Source organism: Rattus norvegicus, chromosome 5, assembly GCF_036323735.1.
Source record: "Rattus norvegicus strain BN/NHsdMcwi chromosome 5, GRCr8, whole genome shotgun sequence".
Lineage (NCBI taxonomy): Eukaryota > Metazoa > Chordata > Mammalia > Rodentia > Muridae > Rattus > Rattus norvegicus.
In genome coordinates, this window is record NC_086023.1 from 92,899,141 (window position 1) to 92,921,656 (window position 22,516).

General features: G+C 40.6%; 1 protein-coding gene and 1 pseudogene across 4 annotated transcripts in view; both read left to right on the forward strand.

Moving 5' to 3' along the window:
- Window positions 1-22,516, forward strand: part of Frmd3 (FERM domain containing 3) — a 266,338-nt gene that overhangs the window by 88,152 nt on the left and 155,670 nt on the right. The window contains exon 3 of one of the 4 annotated variants that reach the window (XM_063287360.1): window positions 9,653-9,746. Coding sequence (XP_063143430.1) covers window positions 9,743-9,746 — 4 coding nt within the window. The 5' untranslated portion in view covers window positions 9,653-9,742. 4 annotated transcript variants of the gene reach the window in all.
- Window positions 10,591-21,625, forward strand: LOC134479000 (protein disulfide-isomerase A5-like; annotated as a pseudogene).

The window sequence follows — 22,516 nt, forward strand, 5'->3', positions numbered from 1 at the left end:
AACATATACAAGAGACACGTGCTCCACTATGTTCATCGCAGCCTTATTTATAATAGCCAGAAGCTGGAAAGAACCCAGATGCCCTTCAACAGAGGAATGGATACAGAAAATGTGGTACATCTACACAATGGAATATTACTCAGCTATCAAAAACAACGACTTTATGAAATTCGTAGGCAAATGGTTGGAACTGGAAAATATCATCCTGAGTGAGCTAACCCAATCACAGAAAGACATACATGGTATGCACTCATTGATAAGTGGCTATTAGCCCAAATGCTTGAATTACCCTAGATCCCTAGAACAAACGAAACTCAAGACGGATGATCAAAATGTGAATGCTTCACTCCTTCTTTAAATGAGGAAAAAGAATACCCTTGGCAGGGAAGGGAGAGGCAAAGATTAAAACAGAGACTGAAGGAACACCCATTCAGAGCCTGCCCCACATTTGGCCCATACATATACAGCCACCCTATTAGACAAGATGGATGAAGCAAAGAAGTGCAGACCGACAGGAGCCAGATGTAGATCGCTCCTGAGAGACACAGCCAGAATACAGCAAATACAGAGGCGAATACCAGCAGCAAACCACTGAACTGAGAATAGAACCCCCGTTGAAGGAATCAGAGAAAGAACTGGAAGAGCTTGAAGGGGCTCGACACCCCAAAAGTACAACAATGCCAAGCAACCAGAGCTTCCAGGGACTAAGCCACTACCTAAAGACTATACATGAACTGACCCTGGACTCTGACCCCATAGGTAGCAATGAATATCCTAGTAAGAGCACCAGTGGAAGGGGAAGCCCTGGGTCCTGCTAAGACTGAACCCCCAATGAACTAGTCTATGCGGGGAGGGCGGAAATGGGGGGAGGGTTGGGAGGGGAACACCCATAAGGAAGGGGAGGGGGGAGGGGGATGTTTGCCCGGAAACCGGGAAAGGGAATAACACTCGAAATGTATATAAGAAATACTCAAGTTAATAAAAAAAAAAAAAGCAGTAAGGGAAAAAGTTCAAGTAACATATAAAGGCAGACCTATCAGAATCACACCAGACTTCTCGCCAGAAACTATGAAGGCCAGAAGATCCTGGACTGATGTCATACAAACCCTAAGAGAACACAAATGCCAGCCCAGGTTACTGTATCCTGCAAAACTCTAAATTAACATAGATGGAGAACCCAAGATATTCCATGACAACACCAAATTTACACAATATCTTTCTACAAATCCAGAACTACAAAGGATAATAAATGGTAAAGCCCAACATAAGGAGGCAAGCTATACCCTAGAAGAAGCAAGAAACTAATCGTCTTGGCAACAAAACAAAGAGAATGAAAGCACACAAACATAACCTCACATCCAAATATGAATATAATGGGAAGCAATAATAACTATTCCTTAATATCTCTCAACATCAATGGCCTCAAATCTCCAATAAAAAGACATAGATTAACAAACTGGATATGCAACGAGGACCCTGCATTCTGCTGCCTACAGGAAACACACCTCAGAGACAAAGACTGACATTACCTCAGAGTGAAAGGCTGGAAAACAATTTTCCAAGCAAATGGTCAGAAGAAGCAAGCTGGAGTAGCCATTCTAATATCAAATAAAATCAATTTTCAACTAAAGGTCATCAAAAAAGATAAGGAAGGACACTTCATATTCATCACAGGAAAAATCCAAGATGAACTCTCAATCCTAAATATCTATGCCCCAAATACAAGGGCACCTACATATGTAAAAGAAACCTTACTAAAGCTCAAAACACACATTGCACCTCACACAATAATAGTGGGAGATTTCAACACCCCGCTTTCATCAATGGACAGATCATGGAAACAGAAATTAAACAGAGATGTAGACAGACTAAGAGAAGTCATGAGCCAAATGGACTTAACGGATATTTATAGAACATTCTATCCTAAAGCAAAAGGATATATCTTCTTCTCAGCTCCTCATGGTACTTTCTCCAAAATTGACCATATAATTGGTCAAAAAACGGGCCTCAACAGGTACAGAAAGATAGAAATAATCCCATGCTGCTATCGGACCACCACGGCCTAAAACTGGTCTTCAATAACAATCAAGGAAGAATGCCCACATATACTTGGAAATTGAACAATGCTCTACTCCATGATAACCTGGTCAAGGAAGAAATAAAGAAAGAAATTAAAAACTTTTTAGAATTTAATGAAAATGAAGGTACAACATACCCAAACTTATGGGACACAATGAAAGCTGTGCTAAGAGGAAAACTCATAGCGCTGAGAGCCTGCAGAAAGAAACAGGAAAGAGCATATGTCAGCAGCTTGACAGCACACCTAAAAGCTCTAGAACAAAAAGAAGCAAATACACCCAGGAGGAGTAGAAGTCAGGAAATAATCAAACTCAGAGCGGAAATCAACCAAGTAGAAACAAAAAGGACCATAGAAAGAATCAACAGAATCAAAAGTGGGTTCTTTGAGAAAATCAACAAGATAGATAAACCCTTAGCCAGACTAACGAGAGGACACAGAGAGTGTGTCCAAATTGACAAAATCAGAAATGAAAAGGGAGACATAACTACAGATTCAGAGGAAATTCAAAAAATCATCAGATCTTACTATAAAAACCTATATTCAACAAAACTTGAAAATCTTCAGGAAATGGACAATTTCCTAGACAGATACCAGGTACCGAAGTTAAATCAGGAACAGATAAACCATTAAACAACCCCATAACTCCTAAGGAAATAGAAGCAGTCATTAAAGTTCTCCCAACCAAAAAGAGCCCAGGTCCAGATGGGTTTAGTGCAGAATTCTATCAAACCTTCATAGAAGACCTCATACCAATATTATCCAAACTATTCCACAAAATTGAAACAGATGGATCACTACCGAACCTTCTACGAAGCCACAATTACTCTTATACCTAAACCACACAAACACACAGCAAAGAAAGAGAACTTCAGACCAATTTCCCTTATGAATATCGATGCAAAAATACTCAACAAAATTCTGGCAAACCGAATCCAAGAGCACATCAAAACAATCATCCACCATGATCAAGTAGGCTTCATCCCAGGCATGCAGGGATGGTTTAATATACGGAAAACCATCAACGTGATCCATTATATAAACAAACTGAAAGAACAAAACCACATGATCATTTCATTAGATGCTGAGAAAGCATTTGAAAAAATTCAACACACCTTCATGATAAAAGTCCTGGAAAGAATAGGAATTCAAGGCACATACCTAAACATAGTAAAAGCCATATACAGCAAACCAGTTGCTAACATTAAACTAAATGGAGAGAAACTTGAAGCAATCCCACTAAAATCAGGGACTAGACAAGGCTGCCCACTCTCTCCCTACTTATTCAATATAGTTCTTGAAGTTCTAGCCAGAGCAATCAGACAACAAAAGGAGGTCAAGGGGATACAGAACAGAAAAGAAGAGGTCAAAATATCACTATTTGCAGATGATATGATAGTATATTTAAGTGATCCCAAAAGTTCCACCAGGGAAATACTAAAGCTGATAAACAACTTCAGCAAAGTGGCTTGGTATAAAATTAACTCAAATAAATCAGTTGCCTTCCTCTATACAAAAGAGAAACAAGCCGAGAAAGAAATTAGGGAAACGACACCCTTCATAATATACCCAAATAATATAAAGTAGCTCGGTGTGACTTTAACCAAGCAAGTAAAAGATCTGTACAATAAGAACTTCAAGACACTGAAGAAGGAAATTGAAGAAGACCTCAGAAGATGGAAAGATCTCCCATGCTCATGGATTGGCAGGATTAATATAGTAAAAATGGCCATTTTACCAAAAACGATCTACAGATTCAATGCAATCCCCATCAAAATACCAATCCAATTCTTCAAAGAGTTAGACAGAACAATTTGCAAATTCATCTGGAATAACAAAAAACCCAGGATAGCTAAAGCTATCCTCAACAATAAAAGGTCTTCAGGGGTAATCACTATCCCTGAACTCAAGCAGTATTACAGAGCAATAGTGATAAAAACTGCATGGTATTGGTACAGAGACAGACAGATAGACCAATGGAATAGAATTGAAGACCCAGAAATGAACCCACACAGCTATGGTCACTTGATTTTTGACAAAGGAGCCAAAACCATCAAATGGAAAAAAGAAAGCATTTTCAGCAAATGGTGCTGGTTCAACTGGAGGTCAACATGTAGAAGAATGCAGATTGATCCATGCTTATCACCCTGTACAAAGCTTAAGTCCAAGTGGATCAAGGACCTCCACATCAAACCAGACACACTCAAACTAATAGAAGAAAAACTAGGGAAGCATCTGGAACACATGGGCACTGGAAAAAATTTCCTGAACAAAACACCAATGGCTTATGCTCTAAGATCAAGAATCGACAAATGGGATCTCATAAAACTGCAAAGCTTCTGTAAGGCAAAGGACACTGTGGTTAGGACAAAACGGCAACCAACAGATTGGGAAAAGATCTTTACCAATCCTAAAACAGATAGAGGCCTTATATCCAAAACATACAAAGAACTCAAGAAGTTAGACCGCAGGGAGGCAAATAACCCTATTAAAAATGGGGTTCAGAGCTAAACAAAGAATTCACAGCTGAGGAATGCTAAATGGCTGAGAAACACCTAAAGAAATGTTCAATATCTTTAGTCATAAGGGAAATGCAAATCAAAACAACCGTGAGATTTCACCTCACACCAGTGAGAATGGCTAAGATCAAAAACTCAGGTGACAGCAGATCCTGGCGAGGATGTGGAGAAAGAGGAACACTCCTCCATTTTTGGTGGGATTGCAGACTAGTACAACCATTCTGGAAATCAGTCTGGAGGATCCTCAGAAAATTGGACATTGAACTGCCTGAGGATCCAGCTATACCTCTCTTGGGCATATACCCAAAAGATGCCCCAACATATAAAAAAGACACGTGCTCCACTATGTTCATCGCAGCCTTATTTATAATAGCCAGAAGCTGGAAAGAACCCAGATGCCCTTCAATAGAAGAATGGATACAGGAAATGTGGTACATCTACACAATGGAATATTACTCAACTATCAAAAACAACGACTTTATGAAATTCGTAGGCAAATGGTTGGAACTGGAAAATATCATCCTGAGTGAGCTAACCCAATCACAGAAAGACATACATGGTATGCACTCATTGATAAGTGGCTATTAGCCCAAATGCTTGAATTACCCTAGATGCCTAGAACAAATGAAACTCAAGACGGATGATCAAAATGTGAATGCTTCACTCCTTCTTTAAAAGGGGAACAAGAATACCCTTGGCAGGGAAGGGAGAGGCAAAGATTAAAACAGAGACTGAAGGAACACCCATTCAGAGCCTGCCCCACATGTGGCCCATACATATACAGCCACCCAATTAGACAAGATGGATGAAGCAGAGAAGTGCAGACCAACAGGAGCCGGATGTAGATCGCTCCTGAGAGACACAGCCAGAATACAGCAAATACAGAGCCGAATGCCAGCAGCAAACCACTGAACTGAGAATAGGACCCCCGTTGAAGGAATCAGAGAAAGAACTGGAAGAGCTTGAAGGGGCTCGAGACCCCATATGTACAACAATGCCAAGCAACCAGAGCTTCCAGGGACTAAGCCACTACCTAACGACTATACATGGACTGACCCTGGACTCTGACCTCATAGGTAGCAATGAATATCCTAGTAAGAGCACCAGTGGAAGGGGAAGCCCTGGGTCCTCCTAAGATTGAACCCCCAGTGAACTAGATTGTTGGGGGGAGGGCAGCAATGGGGGGAGGGTTGGGAGGGGAACACCCATAAGGAAGGGGAGGGGGGAGGGGGATGTTTGCCTGGATACTGGGAAAGGGAATAACACTCGAATTGTATATAAGAAATACTCAAGTTAATAAAGAAAAAGTAATTGTGGCTTCATAGAAGGAATTTGGTAGTGCTCCTTCTGTTGCTATTTTGTGGAATAGTTTGGACAGTATTGGTATGAAGTCTTCTATGAGGGTCTGATAGAATTCTGCACTGAACCCAGATAGACCTGGGCTCCTTTTGGTTGGGAGATTTTAATAATTGCTTCTATTTCTTTAGCATTATGAGGTTGCTTAGATGGTTTATTTGTTCCTAATTTAACTTTGGTACCTGGTAGCTGTCTAGGAAGTTGTCCATTTCCTCCAGATTTTCCAGTTTGGGTGACTATAGCCTTTTGTAGTAGGATCTGATGATTTTTTTAATTTCCTCTGATTCTGTTGTTATGTCTCCCTTTTCATTTTTGATTTTGTTAATTTGGACATACTCTCTATGTCCTCTCTTTATTCTGGCTAAGTGTTCATCTACCTTGTTAATTTTCTCAAAGAACCAGCTTTTGGTTCTGTTGATTCTTTGTATAGTCCTTCTTGTTTCTACTTGGTTGATTTCAGCCCTGAGTTTGAATATCTCCTGCCTTTTACTCCTCTTCGGTATAATTGCTTCTTTTTGTTTTAGAGCCTTCAGTCGTGCTGTCAAACTGCTGATGAATGCTCTCTCCTGTTTCTTTGTGCAGGACCTCAGAGCTATGAGTTTTCCTCTTAACACATCTTTCATTGTGTCCCATAAGGTTGGGTATGTTGTACCTTCATTTTCATTAAATTCTAAGAAGTCTTTAATGTCTTTTTTATTTCATCCTTGACCAAGTTATTATTAGGTAGAGCACTATTCAACTTCCATGTATATGTTGGTGTTCTTTCCTTATTGTTATTGAAGACCAGCCTTAGTCCGTGGTGATCTGATAGGATGCATGGGATTATTTTTATCTTCCTGTACCTTTTGAAGCCTGTTTTGTGACTGATTATATGATCAACTTTGGAGAACATATCATGAGGTGGTGAGAGGAAGGTATATCCTTTTGTTTTAGGATGGAGTATATAAATATCTGAACAGTCCATTATGTTCATAATTTCTGTTAGTCTCTCTATGTCTCTGTTTAATTTGTTTCCATCATCTGTCCATTGATGAAAGTGGAGTGTTGAAATCTCCTACTGTTATTCTGTGAGGTGCAATGTGTGCTTTGAGCTTTGGTAAGATTTCTTTTATAAATGTAGGTGCCCTTGTGTTTGGAGCATAGATATTTAGGATTGAGATTTCATCTTGGTGGATTTTTCCTTTGATGAATATGAAGTGTCCTTCCTTATCTTTTATGATGACTTGATTGAAAGTTGATTTTATTCAATATAGAATGGATACTTCAGCTTGCTTCTTCAGACCATTTGATTGGAAAGTCATTTTCCAGGCTTTTACTCTGAGGTAGTGTCTGTCTTTCTCTCTGAGGTATGTTTCCCATAGGCAGCAAAATATTGGGTCCTCTTTATGTATCCAGTCTAGTAATCTGTGTCTTTTTATTGGGAAATCGAGTCCATTGATGTTGAGAGATATTAAGGCATAGTGATTATTGCTTCCTGTTATTTTCATATTCGGAAGTGGGATTATGTTTGTGTGCTTCTCTTCTTTTGGTTTTGTTTCAAGGAGATTACTTTCTTGCTTTTTCTAGGGTGTAGCTTACCTTCTTGTGTTGGGCTTTGCCTTTTATTATCCTTTGTATGGCTGGGTTTGTAGAAAGACATTGTGTAAATTTGGTTTCATCATGGAATTTCTTGGTTTTTCCCTCAATGTGAATTGATAGTTTTGCTGGTATAGTAGCCAGGGCTGGAATTTGTGTTCTCTTAGTGTCTGTATGTCATGTGTCCTTGATCTTTTGGCTTTCATAGTCTCTAGTGAGAAGTCTAGTGTAATTCTGATAGGTCTTCCTTTATATATTACTTGACCTTTATCCCTCACTGCTATTAATATTCTTTCTTTGTTTTGTGCATGTATGTTTTGATTATTATGTGACAGGAGGAATTTCTTTTCAGGTCCTATCTATTTGGAGTTCTGTAGGCTTCTTGTATGTTTATGGGCATCTCTTTCTTTAGGTTATTGAAGTATACTTCAATGATTTTGTTGAAGATATTTACTGGCTCTTAAAGTTGGGAACCTTCACTCTCTTTTATACCTATTATCCTCATTGTGTCCTGGATTTCCTGTATGTTTGGGGCTAGGAACTTTTTCCATTTTACATTATCTTTGACAGTTGTGTCAATGTTTTCTATGGTATCTTCTGTTCCTGAGATTCCCCTGCCACTACCACCATGGGATTTGGGTGCAGGGAGATGTTTTACTGGTTCAGTTAAGATCTGGACACAGATCTGGACTGCAGTGCTCTTGCAACCGACTGCTCCTATGTTCCTGTGTCCAGAGGCACTATGTAGTTTCCTCTTGGGCCAGTGTCGAGCTTTAATGCATGGTAAACTGACAGGACACAGGAAAGTATTTCTACTTTCTTGAATCTATTATGATTTGATTTATGTCCAAATATATCATAGATTTTGAAGAAAATTGGGTGAGATTCTGAGGAGAATGAATAATCATTTATGTTTGGGTGAAATCTTCTGTTAGGTTCATTTGGTTTTTAATGTCAGTTATCTCAGGCATTACTCTGTCTGTCTGGATGATCTGTCCATGAATGAGAGTGTGTTTTAAAGTCTCCCACTCTTCAAGTGTAAGGATAAATATGTGGTTTACTCTCTAGTAATATTTTTAACAAAAATGGGTTCCCTTTTGTTTGGGGCACCCATAGGTCTTAACAGATGACAAGCTATCATTATGGATTTTGCTTTTGATGAATATATAGTGTCTTTCCCTATCTCTTTTTTTATTAATTTTGGTCCAACTATTTGCTCAGAATACCTTTTTCCAACCCTTTCCCCTGAAGTAATGTTTATTTTGATGAAATGGTGAGTTTCCGGTATACATAAAAAAGATGGGTCCTGCTGTCATATCCACTCTGTTAATTTGTGTTTACTTACTGGAGAATTTAGGCTACTGTATTGAAAGAGATTCTGAATTCCTATTTTGGTGCTGATGGTACTGGTGGTGCTGGTGGTCATGGAGTGTGTGTGTGTGTGTGTGTGTGTGTGTGTGTGTGTGTGTGTGTGTGTTCTCTTACTTTTTTTTTAGCTAATAGGAGATTGCTTTTTTCCTGGGTTTTCATGGCGTCTATTAACCTCCTTGGTTTGGATTTTTTTTTCTGAAGAGCTAGATTTGTAGATATTTTTTCACTTTATCATGGAATGTCTTTTTTCTTTATTTCAAATTTATTTATTCATTTATTTGCTTTTTAATCCAATATCACCTCTTCTGATCTTCCCCCTAATCCCTCACACAAGTCCTATTCCCATTCCACCACCCCCTTCTCTTTTGAGGATATGCTCACCTTCAGGTGTCACCATCCCCACTAACACAACATCCCCACCTTCCCCACTCCCCAACCCTACACATCAATTTGCTGCAGAACAAGGCAGTGTATTTTCTAGTTCCATCCATTTATCTACATATTCATGATTTCATTTTTCTCCTTTTTTCATTTCATTTTTCTTTACAGCTTAATACTGCCCAAATTAGTTTGAGGACATGTAAGTTATTTTTATTATCTAGCTACAGTGAATAGAGAACCAATGAGCCTAGCCAATCAAGTATAAACAAGATAGGATGTCAAGTCATTTTGGCATATGCCAAGGTAAGGTATAGGTGGGTTATACAGTAGATTTATTCTTAGCTTTTTGAGAAATTTTCACACTGTTTTTCAGAGTGGCCATACTAGTCTGCAATTCCATTAAGAGCAAATATGAATTCTTTCTCTACATCTTTACCAGCATTTGTTGTTGCTTGTTCAGAAGATGGGTAAGATAAAATTCCAGTTCTTTGTGTTTGCATTTTCCTAATTCCTAAGAATGGCCTGAATGTTTTGATATACTTCCTACCCATTTTTTATCTTCTTTCAAAGCTCTCTACTCAGATCCATAGCCCATTTTTGAATACTACTCAAAAAATAGTATTCACTCTGTTTATTCAATCCTTTATATAATCTGGATATTAACCCTATATCCAATATACACATGGCAAAAGTATTCTATTACTCTGTGGCTTCTACTTTACTAAATTGATTGTTTCCTTAGTTGTACAAAAGCTTTTTAGTATTATGACATCTTACTTTTCATTTGTTGACCCTATTTCTTTCTGCTAATGGAGGAAATCTTATTCTAAAGATACTTTCCTATACTTACATCTTTTCTTCCAGCAGTTTTCTTCCACTAGTTTCAGTGGTTTTGCTTTCATACTGGAGTGTTTAACATATTTAGAGTTTTTATTAAAATGACTCTGTAATATATCTTAAGATCTGGAGTCGAACTCTGTCCAGCAGTGATTTTATCCCCAGTGAACATTGCTTTAGCTATGTCAGGTCTTTTGTGAGTCCATGTTAATTTTATGATGTCTTTCATTATTCCCGTGAAGAATGTTATGGGGATTTGCATTGGTATCCCATAGAATCTGTGAATAACTTTTTAATGAATGGTCATATTTCTCGATATTAATTCTACAATCAGTGCATATGGGAGATCTTTTCATTTTTCTAGCATCTTTCTCTAGCTCTCCTCAGTGATTTAAAAGGTTTTCTTTGGGTTGTCCGAGGTGGAACCAGCAGGCATATGCGGGAACCAGGTGCAGATGGCTGGAAGCAGCGAGTATGGCACAGGCATGGGGGCTGCTACTGGTGAACCAGGTGGTCCTGCCATCATGGCTGTCCTCCACAAAGGTCTCTTTACTCATTGAGAGACTCTCTAACCCTAAGGACTTGAAGAAACATCTCAGGACCCACAATAATGTGTTCATGCTTTACTCAGGATCTGAGGTGGCAGCTGAAAGTCATCTCAAGCTACTGTCCACTGTGGCCCAAGCAGTGAAAGGACAAGGCACCATCTGCTAGGTGGACTGTGGTGATGCAGAGAGTAGAAAATTGTGCAAGGAGAAGAAAGTTGACCTCAGTTCAAAGGACAAAAAAGATTGAATTATTCCATTACCAGGATGGTGCATTTCACATGCAATATGACCGAGCTCTGACGCTGAAGTCTATAGTAGCCTTTCTGAAGGACCCGAAAGGTCCCCCACTGTGGGAAGAAGTTCCTGGAGCCAAAGATGTTGTACTCATTGACAGTGTAAAGGACTTCAGACGGGTCCTGAAGAAAGAAGAGAAAACACTCTTCATGATGTTCTATGCTCCCTGGTGCAGCATGTGCAAGAGGATCATGCCACATTTCCAGAAAACTGCCACCCAAGTGTGAGGTCACATTGTACTGGCTGGGATGAACATTCGAGAACATCAAGGAGGAGTTTAATGGATGTGGCTACCCTACCATCTGCTATTTTGAGAATGGACAGTTTCTGTTCCAGTATGAGAGCTATGGGTCTACAACTGAGAACATTGTGGAGTGGTTGAAGAATCCACAGCCACCACAGCCCTAAGTCCCCAAGACTGCCTGGGCCGATGAGGGCAGCTCTGTTTATCACCTGACCAATGAAGACTTTGACCCATTTGTGAAGGAGCACTCCTTTGTCCTCGTCATTTTCCATGCCCCATGGTGTAGACACTGTAAGAAAATGAAGCCAGAGTTTGAGAGTGCAGCTGAAGTCCTCCACGCAGATGTCAAGAGCTCTGGTGTCCTTGCAGCTGTTGATGCCACAGTCAACAAGGCCCTGGCAGAAAGGATTCACATTTAAGCTGTAAGCAACGGGTCCAAAGGTACATGGAAGAGAATGGGGAATGAAGGACGCCAAGACAAGAGTCTGATCAAGGCGACAATTTTATTTTTCCCCAAGGCTGAATTTATACCATAACATGGGTAACGGAGGGAGGGGGGAATAAGAAACATTTACACAGGCCAAGGACACAATATTCGTGTGGTCAGGTAGTAGGCTGATGTTGACAGGTTGTCAGAAAAGTCACAGGTTTTGTCATATCTATTAGTCAGCAGGATGTTGGTTTTTTCAGAAAGGTTACAGGTCATCACATTGGATAACTTTATCATATGGTTATTATTTTGAACACCGGATTTGTATTAGTCTTCTGCAGCTGGCTGGCGACTTTCCATGAACCCAGTCATACTTAATTCTAACCATAATAATAACATCAACAATGGAGGGCTTCAAGGGCATCGCTCTCAACACTCAGCCTTTCATACCCTAAAGTATTTTAAGAACGGCGAGCAACAAGCGGTTCTGTGCTCAGAACAAAGAAATTTATTGAGTGGACGCTCAATAACCCCAAGGCTCCCTGCCTCCAGAGCCCACGGGTGTCAGGGGGAAGAACAGCAGACAAGTGTATTACATCTGGTGGGGAATAACTTCTAGGATACCCTGAAGAAGAAGAAATGCCCCTTGATGCACACACTGTAAGAAGGTCATCCCCAACTTCACCACATCCCCATCTTCTCCGCTGAAGCTCATGCCTTCAAAGATGATCGCAAGATTGCCTGTGCTGCTGTAGACTGTGTCAAGGACAAGAACCAAGACCTGTGTCAGCAGGAGTCCGTGAAGGCCTACCCCACCTTCCACTATTACCACTACCGGATGCTCATATGAGAGCTTCATCCAAACCCTCCAGGAGGGGGACCTCAAGAGACTAGACAAAAGGAGGGGGGAGCTGTAATCCCACCTCCTACAAAAGAGCCCTGCCTTTACACTGTGAATGATAACTATTTTGTTCTTTGTGGATTTCTATGTGTGCTAAAGACAAGAGTTTTTAAAGCCACATATGGTCTTTTGTACAATTTTGAAATAAAATTAACTGATTTATTAAAAAAGTTTTCTTTGTAGAGTTCTTTCACTTCTCTGGAGATTACTTCTCTCACTGTCAGTATTCCTTGGGTTGAGGCCTCATGGGCTTTCCCTTTTCCAAATTTGCATATCTATTTTTATTGTTATTGCTCAGCTGATATGTAGGTGTTGTGAGATATTATGGGTACAGTTTATGATATTATTAAGAACACAGTCTCACAGCAAACCTCCTGATCCTACTGCATTTATAATCTTTCCACCCAATGTTCCTCTTGTCCTTAGGTGCAGTTGGAGACACATCCATTAGGACTGGGCTCCACAATTTGGCATGTTGATCAACTGACTCAATTTGTTTCAAAGAGAGGTTTCATTAATAATAGATGGGTCTAAGTTGCATGTAATTTTTTTAAAAAGCTTCCTAGTTCCTCTGCTAGGGGCCGTGCTCTAGGCTTAGCTCTGAGATCTCACTCCCACCAGTCTCACTCGGCTCCGCCAGCTTAAACTCCCTACCTAAGTCCACCAAGGGCCTGTTGGGCATCTTATTCCCCCAACCCCAGCTGCGATCACTTTCCACCCCACTCTTCACACCAGTGGTGCCTTTCCTGAGAACAAAGGGATCTGCTGTTCGCACTCCACTGGCTGCCCACTTTCTCCTCTTGCCCACCTAGTGCCACAGATGGAAAACACTATACAATCTCAATATTTTAAAACTAAGCAGATAACGCAATGGCTGGGCAAAAAATTTCTTGCTCTAATCTTGGCAACTAGCTCTTTCCATTCTCCTTGGCCTCCACCCATGGCAGAAGCTACAAACTATAGGGGCCCTGAGACCTACAAGTCAGCAGCTTTCAACCTGTTCTATAGCCTGAATTCCCCTTCCACTCTGCATCCCTTTCTCTTCCTTCTGGGAACTGGAGGTCCCACCTTTTTCCATTCTCCCAGCAATTAGCTTCTGCTTCTTTTATTGATGCAATCATGAACCAATTAAGGAATCAATGCCTCCCCTACAGATCTACACTTATCTATGGGTATAAGAACAAATAACTTCCTGTGGCCTCCAGTCTCTTGAGGGTTAGGTGCATCTTCTCTGACTGAACCCAGACACAGGAGTCCTCTGCTGTATATGTGTTGGAGGCCTCATCTCAAGTGGTATATGCTGCCTGGTTCTTGATCCAGTGTCTGAGAGATCTCCGGGGTCCAGGTTAATTGTAACTGCTGGTCCTCCTACAGAGTTGCCCTCCTCTTTAGCTTCCTCCAGCTTTTCCCTAATTCAACCAGAGGGGTCAGCAGCTTCCGTTCGCTGGTTGGGTACATATCTGACTCTTTCAGCTGCTTGTTGGGTGTTCTGGAGAGTAGTCATGATAGTCCCTTTTTGTGAATGCCCCATAACTTCAGTTATGGTGTCAGGTCTTGTGGCCTCCCCTTGAGCTGGATCCCCCTTTGGGTCTGCTACTGGACCTTCTTTTCCTCAGGCTCTTCTCCATTTCAATCCCTGAATTTCTTTCAGACAAGAAGAATTATGGGTCAGAGCAATGGCTGTGGGATACCAACCCTATCCCTCACTTCATACCGTGTCTTTCTGCTGGAGGTGGATTTAATAAATTCCCTCTCCCCACTGTTGGGACTTTCATCTAGTGTCCCCTACCCTTTGAGTCCTGAGAGTCTCTCATTCCCCAGGTCTTTGGTACATTCTAGAGGGTCCTCCCAACCTCTTTCCTCTGCAGGTGGCCTATTTCCGTTCTTTCTGCTGGCCCTCAGGGCATCAGTCCCTTTACCCTACCTAATACCAGATCATGTTCTCTTCTCCCCACAACCCCATCCCCTTTCCCTCCCCTGTCACTCCCTCCATCCCCCTTTATGGTTGTTTTCTTCTTCCTCCTAAGTGGAACTGAGGCATCCTTACTTAGGCCCTTCAGCTTGTTGACCTTTTTGATTTCTGTGGACAGTATTTTGGGTATTCTGTACTTTTGGGGGGAGGGGGCTAATATCCACTGATTAGTGAGAACATACTGTGCATGTCCTTTTGGGTCTGAGTTACCTCACTCAGGATGACATTTTCTAGTTCCATCCACTTACCTGCAAAACTCAGGATGCCCTCGTTCTTAATAGCTAAGTAGTATTCCATTGTGTAAATGAATCACATTTTCTGTATCCATTCTTCTGTTGTGGAACATCTGGGTTGTTTCCAGCTTCTGACTATCACAAATAAGGCTGCTATGAACATAGTGGAACATGTTCCTATGTGGCATGGTGGGGCATCTTTTGGGTATATTCCTAAGGGTGGCATTTCTGGATCTTTAGGTAGGTCTATTTCCAATTTTCTGAGGAACCTTCAAATTAATTTCCAGAGTTGATGTAGCAGTGTGCAATCCCACAGCAATGGAAGAGTGTTCCTCTTTTTCCACATTCTCGGCAACACGTATTGTCACCTGAGGTTTTGATCTTAGCCATTCTGACTAATGAAGGTGGAATTTCAGGGTCGTTTTGAATTGCATTTCTCCAATCACTAAGGAGTTTGAACATTTCTTTAGGTGCTTCTCAGCCATTTGCAATTATTCTTTTGTGAATTCTCTGTTTAGTTCTAAAACCCATTTTTTTATTGGGTAGTTTGGTTTTTTGATGGTAAGCTTCTTGAGTTCTTTATATATTTTGGATATTAGCCCTCTATCAGATGTGGGGTTAGTGAAGATTTTATCCCAATCTGTAGGATGCCAATTTGTCTTACTGACTATGTCCTTTGCCTTTCAGAAGCTTTCCAGATTCATAAGGTCCCATTTATCAATTCTTGATCTTAGAGTATGAGCCATTGGAGGTCTGTTTAGGAAATTTCTGCCTTTGACAATGAGTTCAAGGCTCTTTCCCACTTTCTCTTCTATTAGATTCAGTGTATCTGTTTTTATGTTGAGCTGTTGGTTTGGTTTTCATTACCAAGCATGATTTCTCTTTTCCTAGCCATTTTTATATATGGTTCATAAGCATCATATCATATCATATCATATCATATCATATCATATCATATCATATCATATCACATCATAGATGGTTTGTACTGTTGGTTGCCTTCTGCCCATGGAAGGTTCCATAATGCTTATGGTATCGTGAAAGCTAGTCCTGAGGGAGAAAACTTCGAGGTCAGTTTTAGTTGGGGGGTTATCTGAAGTGTATGATGTCATCAGCAGTATGGACACTTCATCCTTGTCGGTTGGGAGAGAGCAACCAAAAGCATTAATAACACCCTCAAATATTTTAGGAATTTCTTAGACAGCCATAACCAACAATTCATAAAACTGCTTGTATTGCTTAGTGTTGAGATGTTTGTTAGGTGGTTTTTGGCTCTTGGAAGCTACATTGTTAGCCCAGTTAGAAAATTTTCATGAAAACACACACACATACACACAACACACACACACACACACACACACACAAACACACACACACACACCTTATTTTTACTTTTTTAAGTAGATAGTCAATATTATGATTCCTTGTGATTCTTTCAAACATTTTTACTGTTATTTTACCCTTCCTCTTCCTTCTGTGTTTATATCCTTCCTCCATCCTTAGTGAAACCATTCCTGTTTTTCCTGTTTCCCTAATCAGACCACTCATACTCTTTTATCCCCTTGTTATTGTATTCCAGCTATTCACCTTCATCATGGTCTCTTTTTACATTCCTGGTTTTAGCAATTAGTCCACAATATATATTTACATCTAAAACTTTTGAGCCAAGAGGTTCCAGTGAAAGAGAACATGAGATGTTTGGTTTTCTCAGTCTGGGTTACCTCACTCAGTAGGATCTTGTTCTAGGTCTATCCTTTTATCTGCAAAGTTCATAATTTCATTTTTCTTTATAGCTTAATAGTATTCTATGGTGTTTATGTACCATATTTTCGCTGTTCATTCATCAGTTAAAGGATATTTAGGTTGTTTTCATTTTCTTCCTACTGTGAAAGCTAAGAAAGTACCTGAAGTGAAGAATATCAAATTCCTTAGAAATAAGTCAAGGAATGGTATATCTGTGTTCTGTAACAGGTTTGTTTGTTTGTTTGCTTGTTTGTTTTTAAAGATTCCCCATGCTGATGAGATTTCTGTAAGTAATTCTACAGTGTCTCAGATTTCCCTTTTTCCCACATGCTGCCCCAACAATTGTTGGTTCTTTTGTTAGTAGCCTTGTTGCCGGAGGTAAGATTTAATTTCAAAGTTGCTTTGATTCGCATTTCCCTGATTGCTCATTCTGAACATTTAAAGTGTTATGAGTCCTCAGAGAAGGTTGCTGGTTTTTCGTTCCATTGCCGTAGTTCCAAAATTGAAATGGCAGCAAAGTTTCTAATTATCACTTAGAGCCCAAGCATTTCGCTTAGAAAGAATGTTACTTCTATTCATTTGCCTCCACAAAGCTGGAGTCCATTTCTCTGATAAGTTGGGAATACATGGGAGAATATGATAGTAGGGTGCAGTTATGTGGAATGAAAGAAGAGAGTTCATCTGAGTCCCATTGCCCATTGTTTTCTGTTTATAAAGGAGAGCTTGGATAATAACAGGGCTCATTCAAGATCTCACAAATCCTACTCCTTATATACTCCCTATCATGGTAAATGAATATGAAGGCCTTGATTCTCCTTGATTCTAAACATAAATCCAGCAGTTGGATGATGTTGTGGTTTATGTTTCAGCTGTTGGTCAGACTTCTCCCAGCTGTTATTGAGACTAGATGGGGTTACAGTATATTATCCTATTTTTCTTAAGGTTGTCAAGATCAAATTTCTAACTCTTGAGTATGCATCTTAGCAGGAATTGAAGTATATTGTACATGGGTTTCCTGTTAATGAGAGATAACTGCTGAGGGTTTTGGAAATGGAGGAAGCATCCTTCTCATACATTCTCAAGTTATTGAAGTGGAAAGTTTTTGGTTTCTTTGGAAACGCAGTTATGTTATATGCCCCAGTTTTGCTGGGGCAGACAGGGAAGAGGTTGTTTTGCTGAATCAGACATGTGAGAGGACAGGTAATGTTTTGAAAGAATATAAATATGACTCATAGACAGTGGGAGGAGACTCTGGCCTTGGTTTGCCTTGCTATGTCTCACTAGCTTTCACTGACAAGACACTGGCATTGGTTGGCCTTGTCTGGTGTTGTAAATCTTTACTTGTTGTGACTTCAATGAGAGTAACTTACTAAAGAACTTCATGACATATTCCAATGACTTTTTGCTGCTTCCGTGGTGCCTCACACACAGTATTTGGAGCTGCTAATTCATATTATTTTGCTACAGGACTGGACTGCTGACAGTGAAGATTGAAATCACCTCAAAGAACTATTTCTAAACAGATCTATAATCCCTGTTTCATATTACCCTTTCTTTTCTATTACTGTTTGTGGGTGATAGGCTAGAGGGAAGGTAAAAGCATTAAAGAATCCTTATTAAAGTAGGTTTTAAAAAGTCTAAGCCTAAAGATTATACTAGGTCATACAAATTGTTAGAGTATACATTTACCTATCATACTATACAGATAATCCTGGGAAAATTATTGTAGCCTTAGAACACTAAGAAATGTTTTTGTGGAAAGCTTTCTTTCCACATATATGCTTATTGCCTAAGAAAACAAACCCTCACTCTAAACAGTAGGACATGGAGGTTCAATAAGCTGAAAGTTTTAAGTTTGTCTATAACAATTTATTCAAGTGAGAATTTGAGATGACGAATGCTGGATGCCAAAGTCTCATTCAGAGCCCTGACCAAGTAGAGGTGGCTGGAGAACTCAGGGCTTAGTTTTTCGGGAAACAACTCTTCAGCAGCCTTGTTTCTTCTAAATGAGTTAGTTCATAGAGTAAGTGCAGTCATATCATACAGGTAAATGGCTGTACTTTGTATTTAATAAGAGCCTAAGAAAAAACCAACTAGAAGAAAATAATTTTAACATGACTTAAGATGTCCAAACCAATCAACCACTATGTAAGTAAAACAGAGAGAAAGCATCATTTTCACTTTAAAAGAAGAAATAATGCAGTAGGTTTTCCAACAGAAGTAAAAGTACACCAATAATAATGATGATGATGATGATTTTTAACTAGAATAAAGCAAGCAGTGAAGCCTCTCTTCTCTGGGATTGGTTTATTCCCATATATACCTCTTTGCTGAATGAGTAAGTGATTTTTCTGCCATGTGCTCAAGTGTTACCATGCACATATACAAATATCTCTTCATTCATGTCATTTCTTTATGGTACCCAGCATGAATGAATTCATTATGCCACTGTTTGTGTCAAGTGCACAGAGGACAAGAACAATCACTCTATATTTTCCCTTAAAAATATAGGCCAGAGAATGTCGTTTTTCAGGATAAAAAGCATCAGTTCTACAGAAAAGATTGGGATCACTCAATACTTACCTAGGCTCTCCTACAAAGTCAGTGTCTCAACTGTAGGCATTAAAGGTTTGTAACATTGAGTCCTTTGGAGCATTTTTTGAAGGGCCTGGCAAATTGATGACACTTCTTATTTTTCTTTCTTTGAAGAGTTCCAGATAAAAGCAATATAAAACTTATTCATGTACAATAGTTGTCCTACAAAATTCAGAGCTATGAGCTCTAAGCCTGAACTTGGTTTATAGAAGATTATAGGAGGGATTTTTTTCTAAGTCAAAATTATATGATAATGATAATGAATTTATGTGTGTTTTCCTGAGATGATACATTCCATGTTGTGACTTATTGAAGTAACTATAGAGAATTTTTTTCATTTTAAAGATTAAGTAACTAGGCTAAATGATGTTTATATATCAAAAAAAGTAGTATTTGCACTGTTCTCTACTAGTGAACCATAGTGACTGCACTTGTCTAGGACTCAGGTAGAGACCTATGCCTTCTTTCCATTCATCTACTCTGATTCCTCCACAGTATTTTCAGACCTGCCACTCACACCTGACTCAGTCCCTCATTTTATGCTACTCCCATCCACTTCAGATTAACTGGCATATAGTTCTTTCTCTTATGTCTTTTGTGGAGCTGGGCTGAAACTTCTATTCATCAGAATCTGAGGGTCATCCCTTCCACTGCATGCAAACCTAAACTTACCTTACTAAATGCACTGACATGGGGCTGCCTGGAGTCTAACTACTAAAATACAGTGTCCATTTTTCTGAATGTCAGATTGAAGCAACAGCAATCAAAGAAACAAACACCTATCCAATAAGAGCAAGACAAGAGTCTTATACCAAAAAGCACTACAAATGCCATAACTCTGGATGCTGGTCCCAGCAAGAAAACACAAATACTAACAAGATAATATGCTTCTGTTAGAAGGCAACAGCCCTTTTGTTATATAGTTAAGCACATGAAAAGGACTTCAAATAGCAATCATTAATATGTTTGAGGACCTTAAAACTTATATTAATAAAAACCTTTATGGAAACACAGTTGAATGAAATGACAAAAACATTTTAAGATAGCATATCAAGTAGAATTCAGCAACAAAATACGATTGAAAAGGAAAAGCAAAACTGAAATCAAAATGTAATTGCAAAGCTCAGAAAGATAAATAGTAAAGCTCAGAATTAAGCCTTGATAGCAGATTAAAAGAAGTTGAAGAGCTAGAATCAGGTCTTAATAACAAAACAGAAGAAATAGATAGCTAAGTCAAAGTAAAAAAAAAATACTAGAAAAACAAACAAACAAAACAGGCACAAAACACCCAGGGAACAAAGGACAGTATAAAAAGGCCAAACCTACAAATAATAAGAATAGAAAAAGTAGAAGGAAACCCAGGTCAAAGGTACAGAGAATATTTTTAACACAATCATTGAATAAAAGTTTGCCAAGCTAATAAGAAAGATGCCTATCAATGTGCAAGAAGAGATAGAAGACCAAAGAGATCAGACCAGCAAATCCTACAACGCGAAATAATCAAAATAATAAATGTATTGAACAAAAGGGGATATTAAAAACTGCAAGTGAGGCAGCAGCTCTCTGCTCCCAAACCCCGTGGGAGAGAGACCTCACCGCCTGGTCAGGTGGGCACTCCTGAGGCTGCAGAGCGGAGGAGACCACCAACACTGCCCACCCCTGCCCACATCCCTGGCCCAAGAGGAAACTGTATAAGGCCTCTGGGTTCCCGTAGGGGAGGGCCCAGGAGCGGCAGGACCCCTGCGCCTGAGACACCGCCGGAACCTAAAGGAAACAGACCAGATAAACAGTTCTCTGCACCCAAATCCCATGGGAGGGAGAGCTAAACCTACAGAGAGGCAGACACGCCTGGGAAACCAGAAGAGACTGCACTCTGCGCACATCCAGACGCCGGAGGAAAACACCAAATGCCATCTGGAACCCTGGTGCACGGAGGCTCCTGGAAAGAGCGGCGCAGATCTCCTCGGTTGCTGCCGCCGCGGAGAGGACTTAGGCAGTACACCACGAGCACACTTGAGCCTCGGAACCTCAGGTAGGACCAACTTTTTCCCTGCAAGTGATCTGCCTGGTGAACTCAAGACACAGGCCCACAGGAACAGCTAAAGACCTGTAGAGAGGAAAAACTACAAGCCCGAAAGCAGAACACTCTGTCCCCATAACTGGCTGAAAGAAAACAGGAAAACAGGTCTACAGCACTCCTGACACACAGGCTTATAGGACAGTCTAGCCACTGTCAGAAATAGCAGAACAAAGTAACACTAGAGATAATCTGATGGCAGGAGGCAAGCGCAGGAACCCAAGCAACAGAAATCAAGACTACATGGCATCATCGGAGCCCAATTCTCCCACCAAAATAAACATGGAATATCCAAACACACCAGAAAAGCAAGATCTAGTTTCAAAATCATATTTGATCATGATGCTGGAGGACTTCAAGAAAGACGTGAAGAACTCCCTTAGAGAACAAGTAGAAGCCTACAGAAAAGAATCACAAAAATGCCTGAACGAATTCCATGAAAACAAAATCAAACAGTTGAAGGAATTAAAAATGGAAAGAGAGGGGCTAGGGATTTAGCTCAGTGGTAGAGTGCTTACCTAGGAAGCGCAAGGCCCTGGGTTTGGTCCCCAGCTCCGAAAAAAAAGAACCAAAAAAAAAAAAAAAAAAAGAAAAGAAAAGAAAAAAGAAAAAAAATGGAAAGAGAAGCAATCAAGAAAGAACACATGGCTTCCTGGTTGCTGCCGATGCAGAGAGCCGTGGGCAGCACCCCACGAGCGAACCTGAGCCTCGGGACCACAGGTAAGACCAAATTTTCTGCTGCAAGAAAGCTGCCTGGTGAGCTTGGGACACACGGAAGCAGAATTTCTCTAGGACCGGGCACCTTCTGTGTTTACCGGAAGTCCCACACCCGCGGATCCCGGCCCGCAGCAGCTCTCTGCTCCCAGACCCGGTGAGAGAGAGACCCAACCGCCTGGTCAGGTGGGCACTCCTGAGGCTGCAGAGCGGAAGAGACCACCAACACTGCTCACCCCTGCCCACATCCCTGGCCCAAGAGGAAACTGTATAAGGCCTCTGGGCTCCCGTGGGGGAGCGGCAGGACCCCTGCCAGAGACACCGCTGGACCCTGAAGGAAACAGACCGGATAAACAGTTCTCTGCACCCAAATCCCGTGGGAGGGAGAGCTAAACCTTCAGAGAGGCAGACAAGCCTGGGAAACCAGAAGAGACTGCTCCCTGCACACACATCTCGGACGCCAGAGGAAAAAGCCAAAGACCATCTGGAACCCTGGTGCACTGAAGCTCCCGGAAGGGGCGGCACAGGTCTTCCTGGTTGCTGCCGCTGCAGAGAGCCCCTGGGCAGCACCCCACGAGCAAACCTGAGCCTCGGGACCACAGGTAAGACCAAATTTTCTGCTGCAAGAAAGCTGCCTGGTGAACTCAAG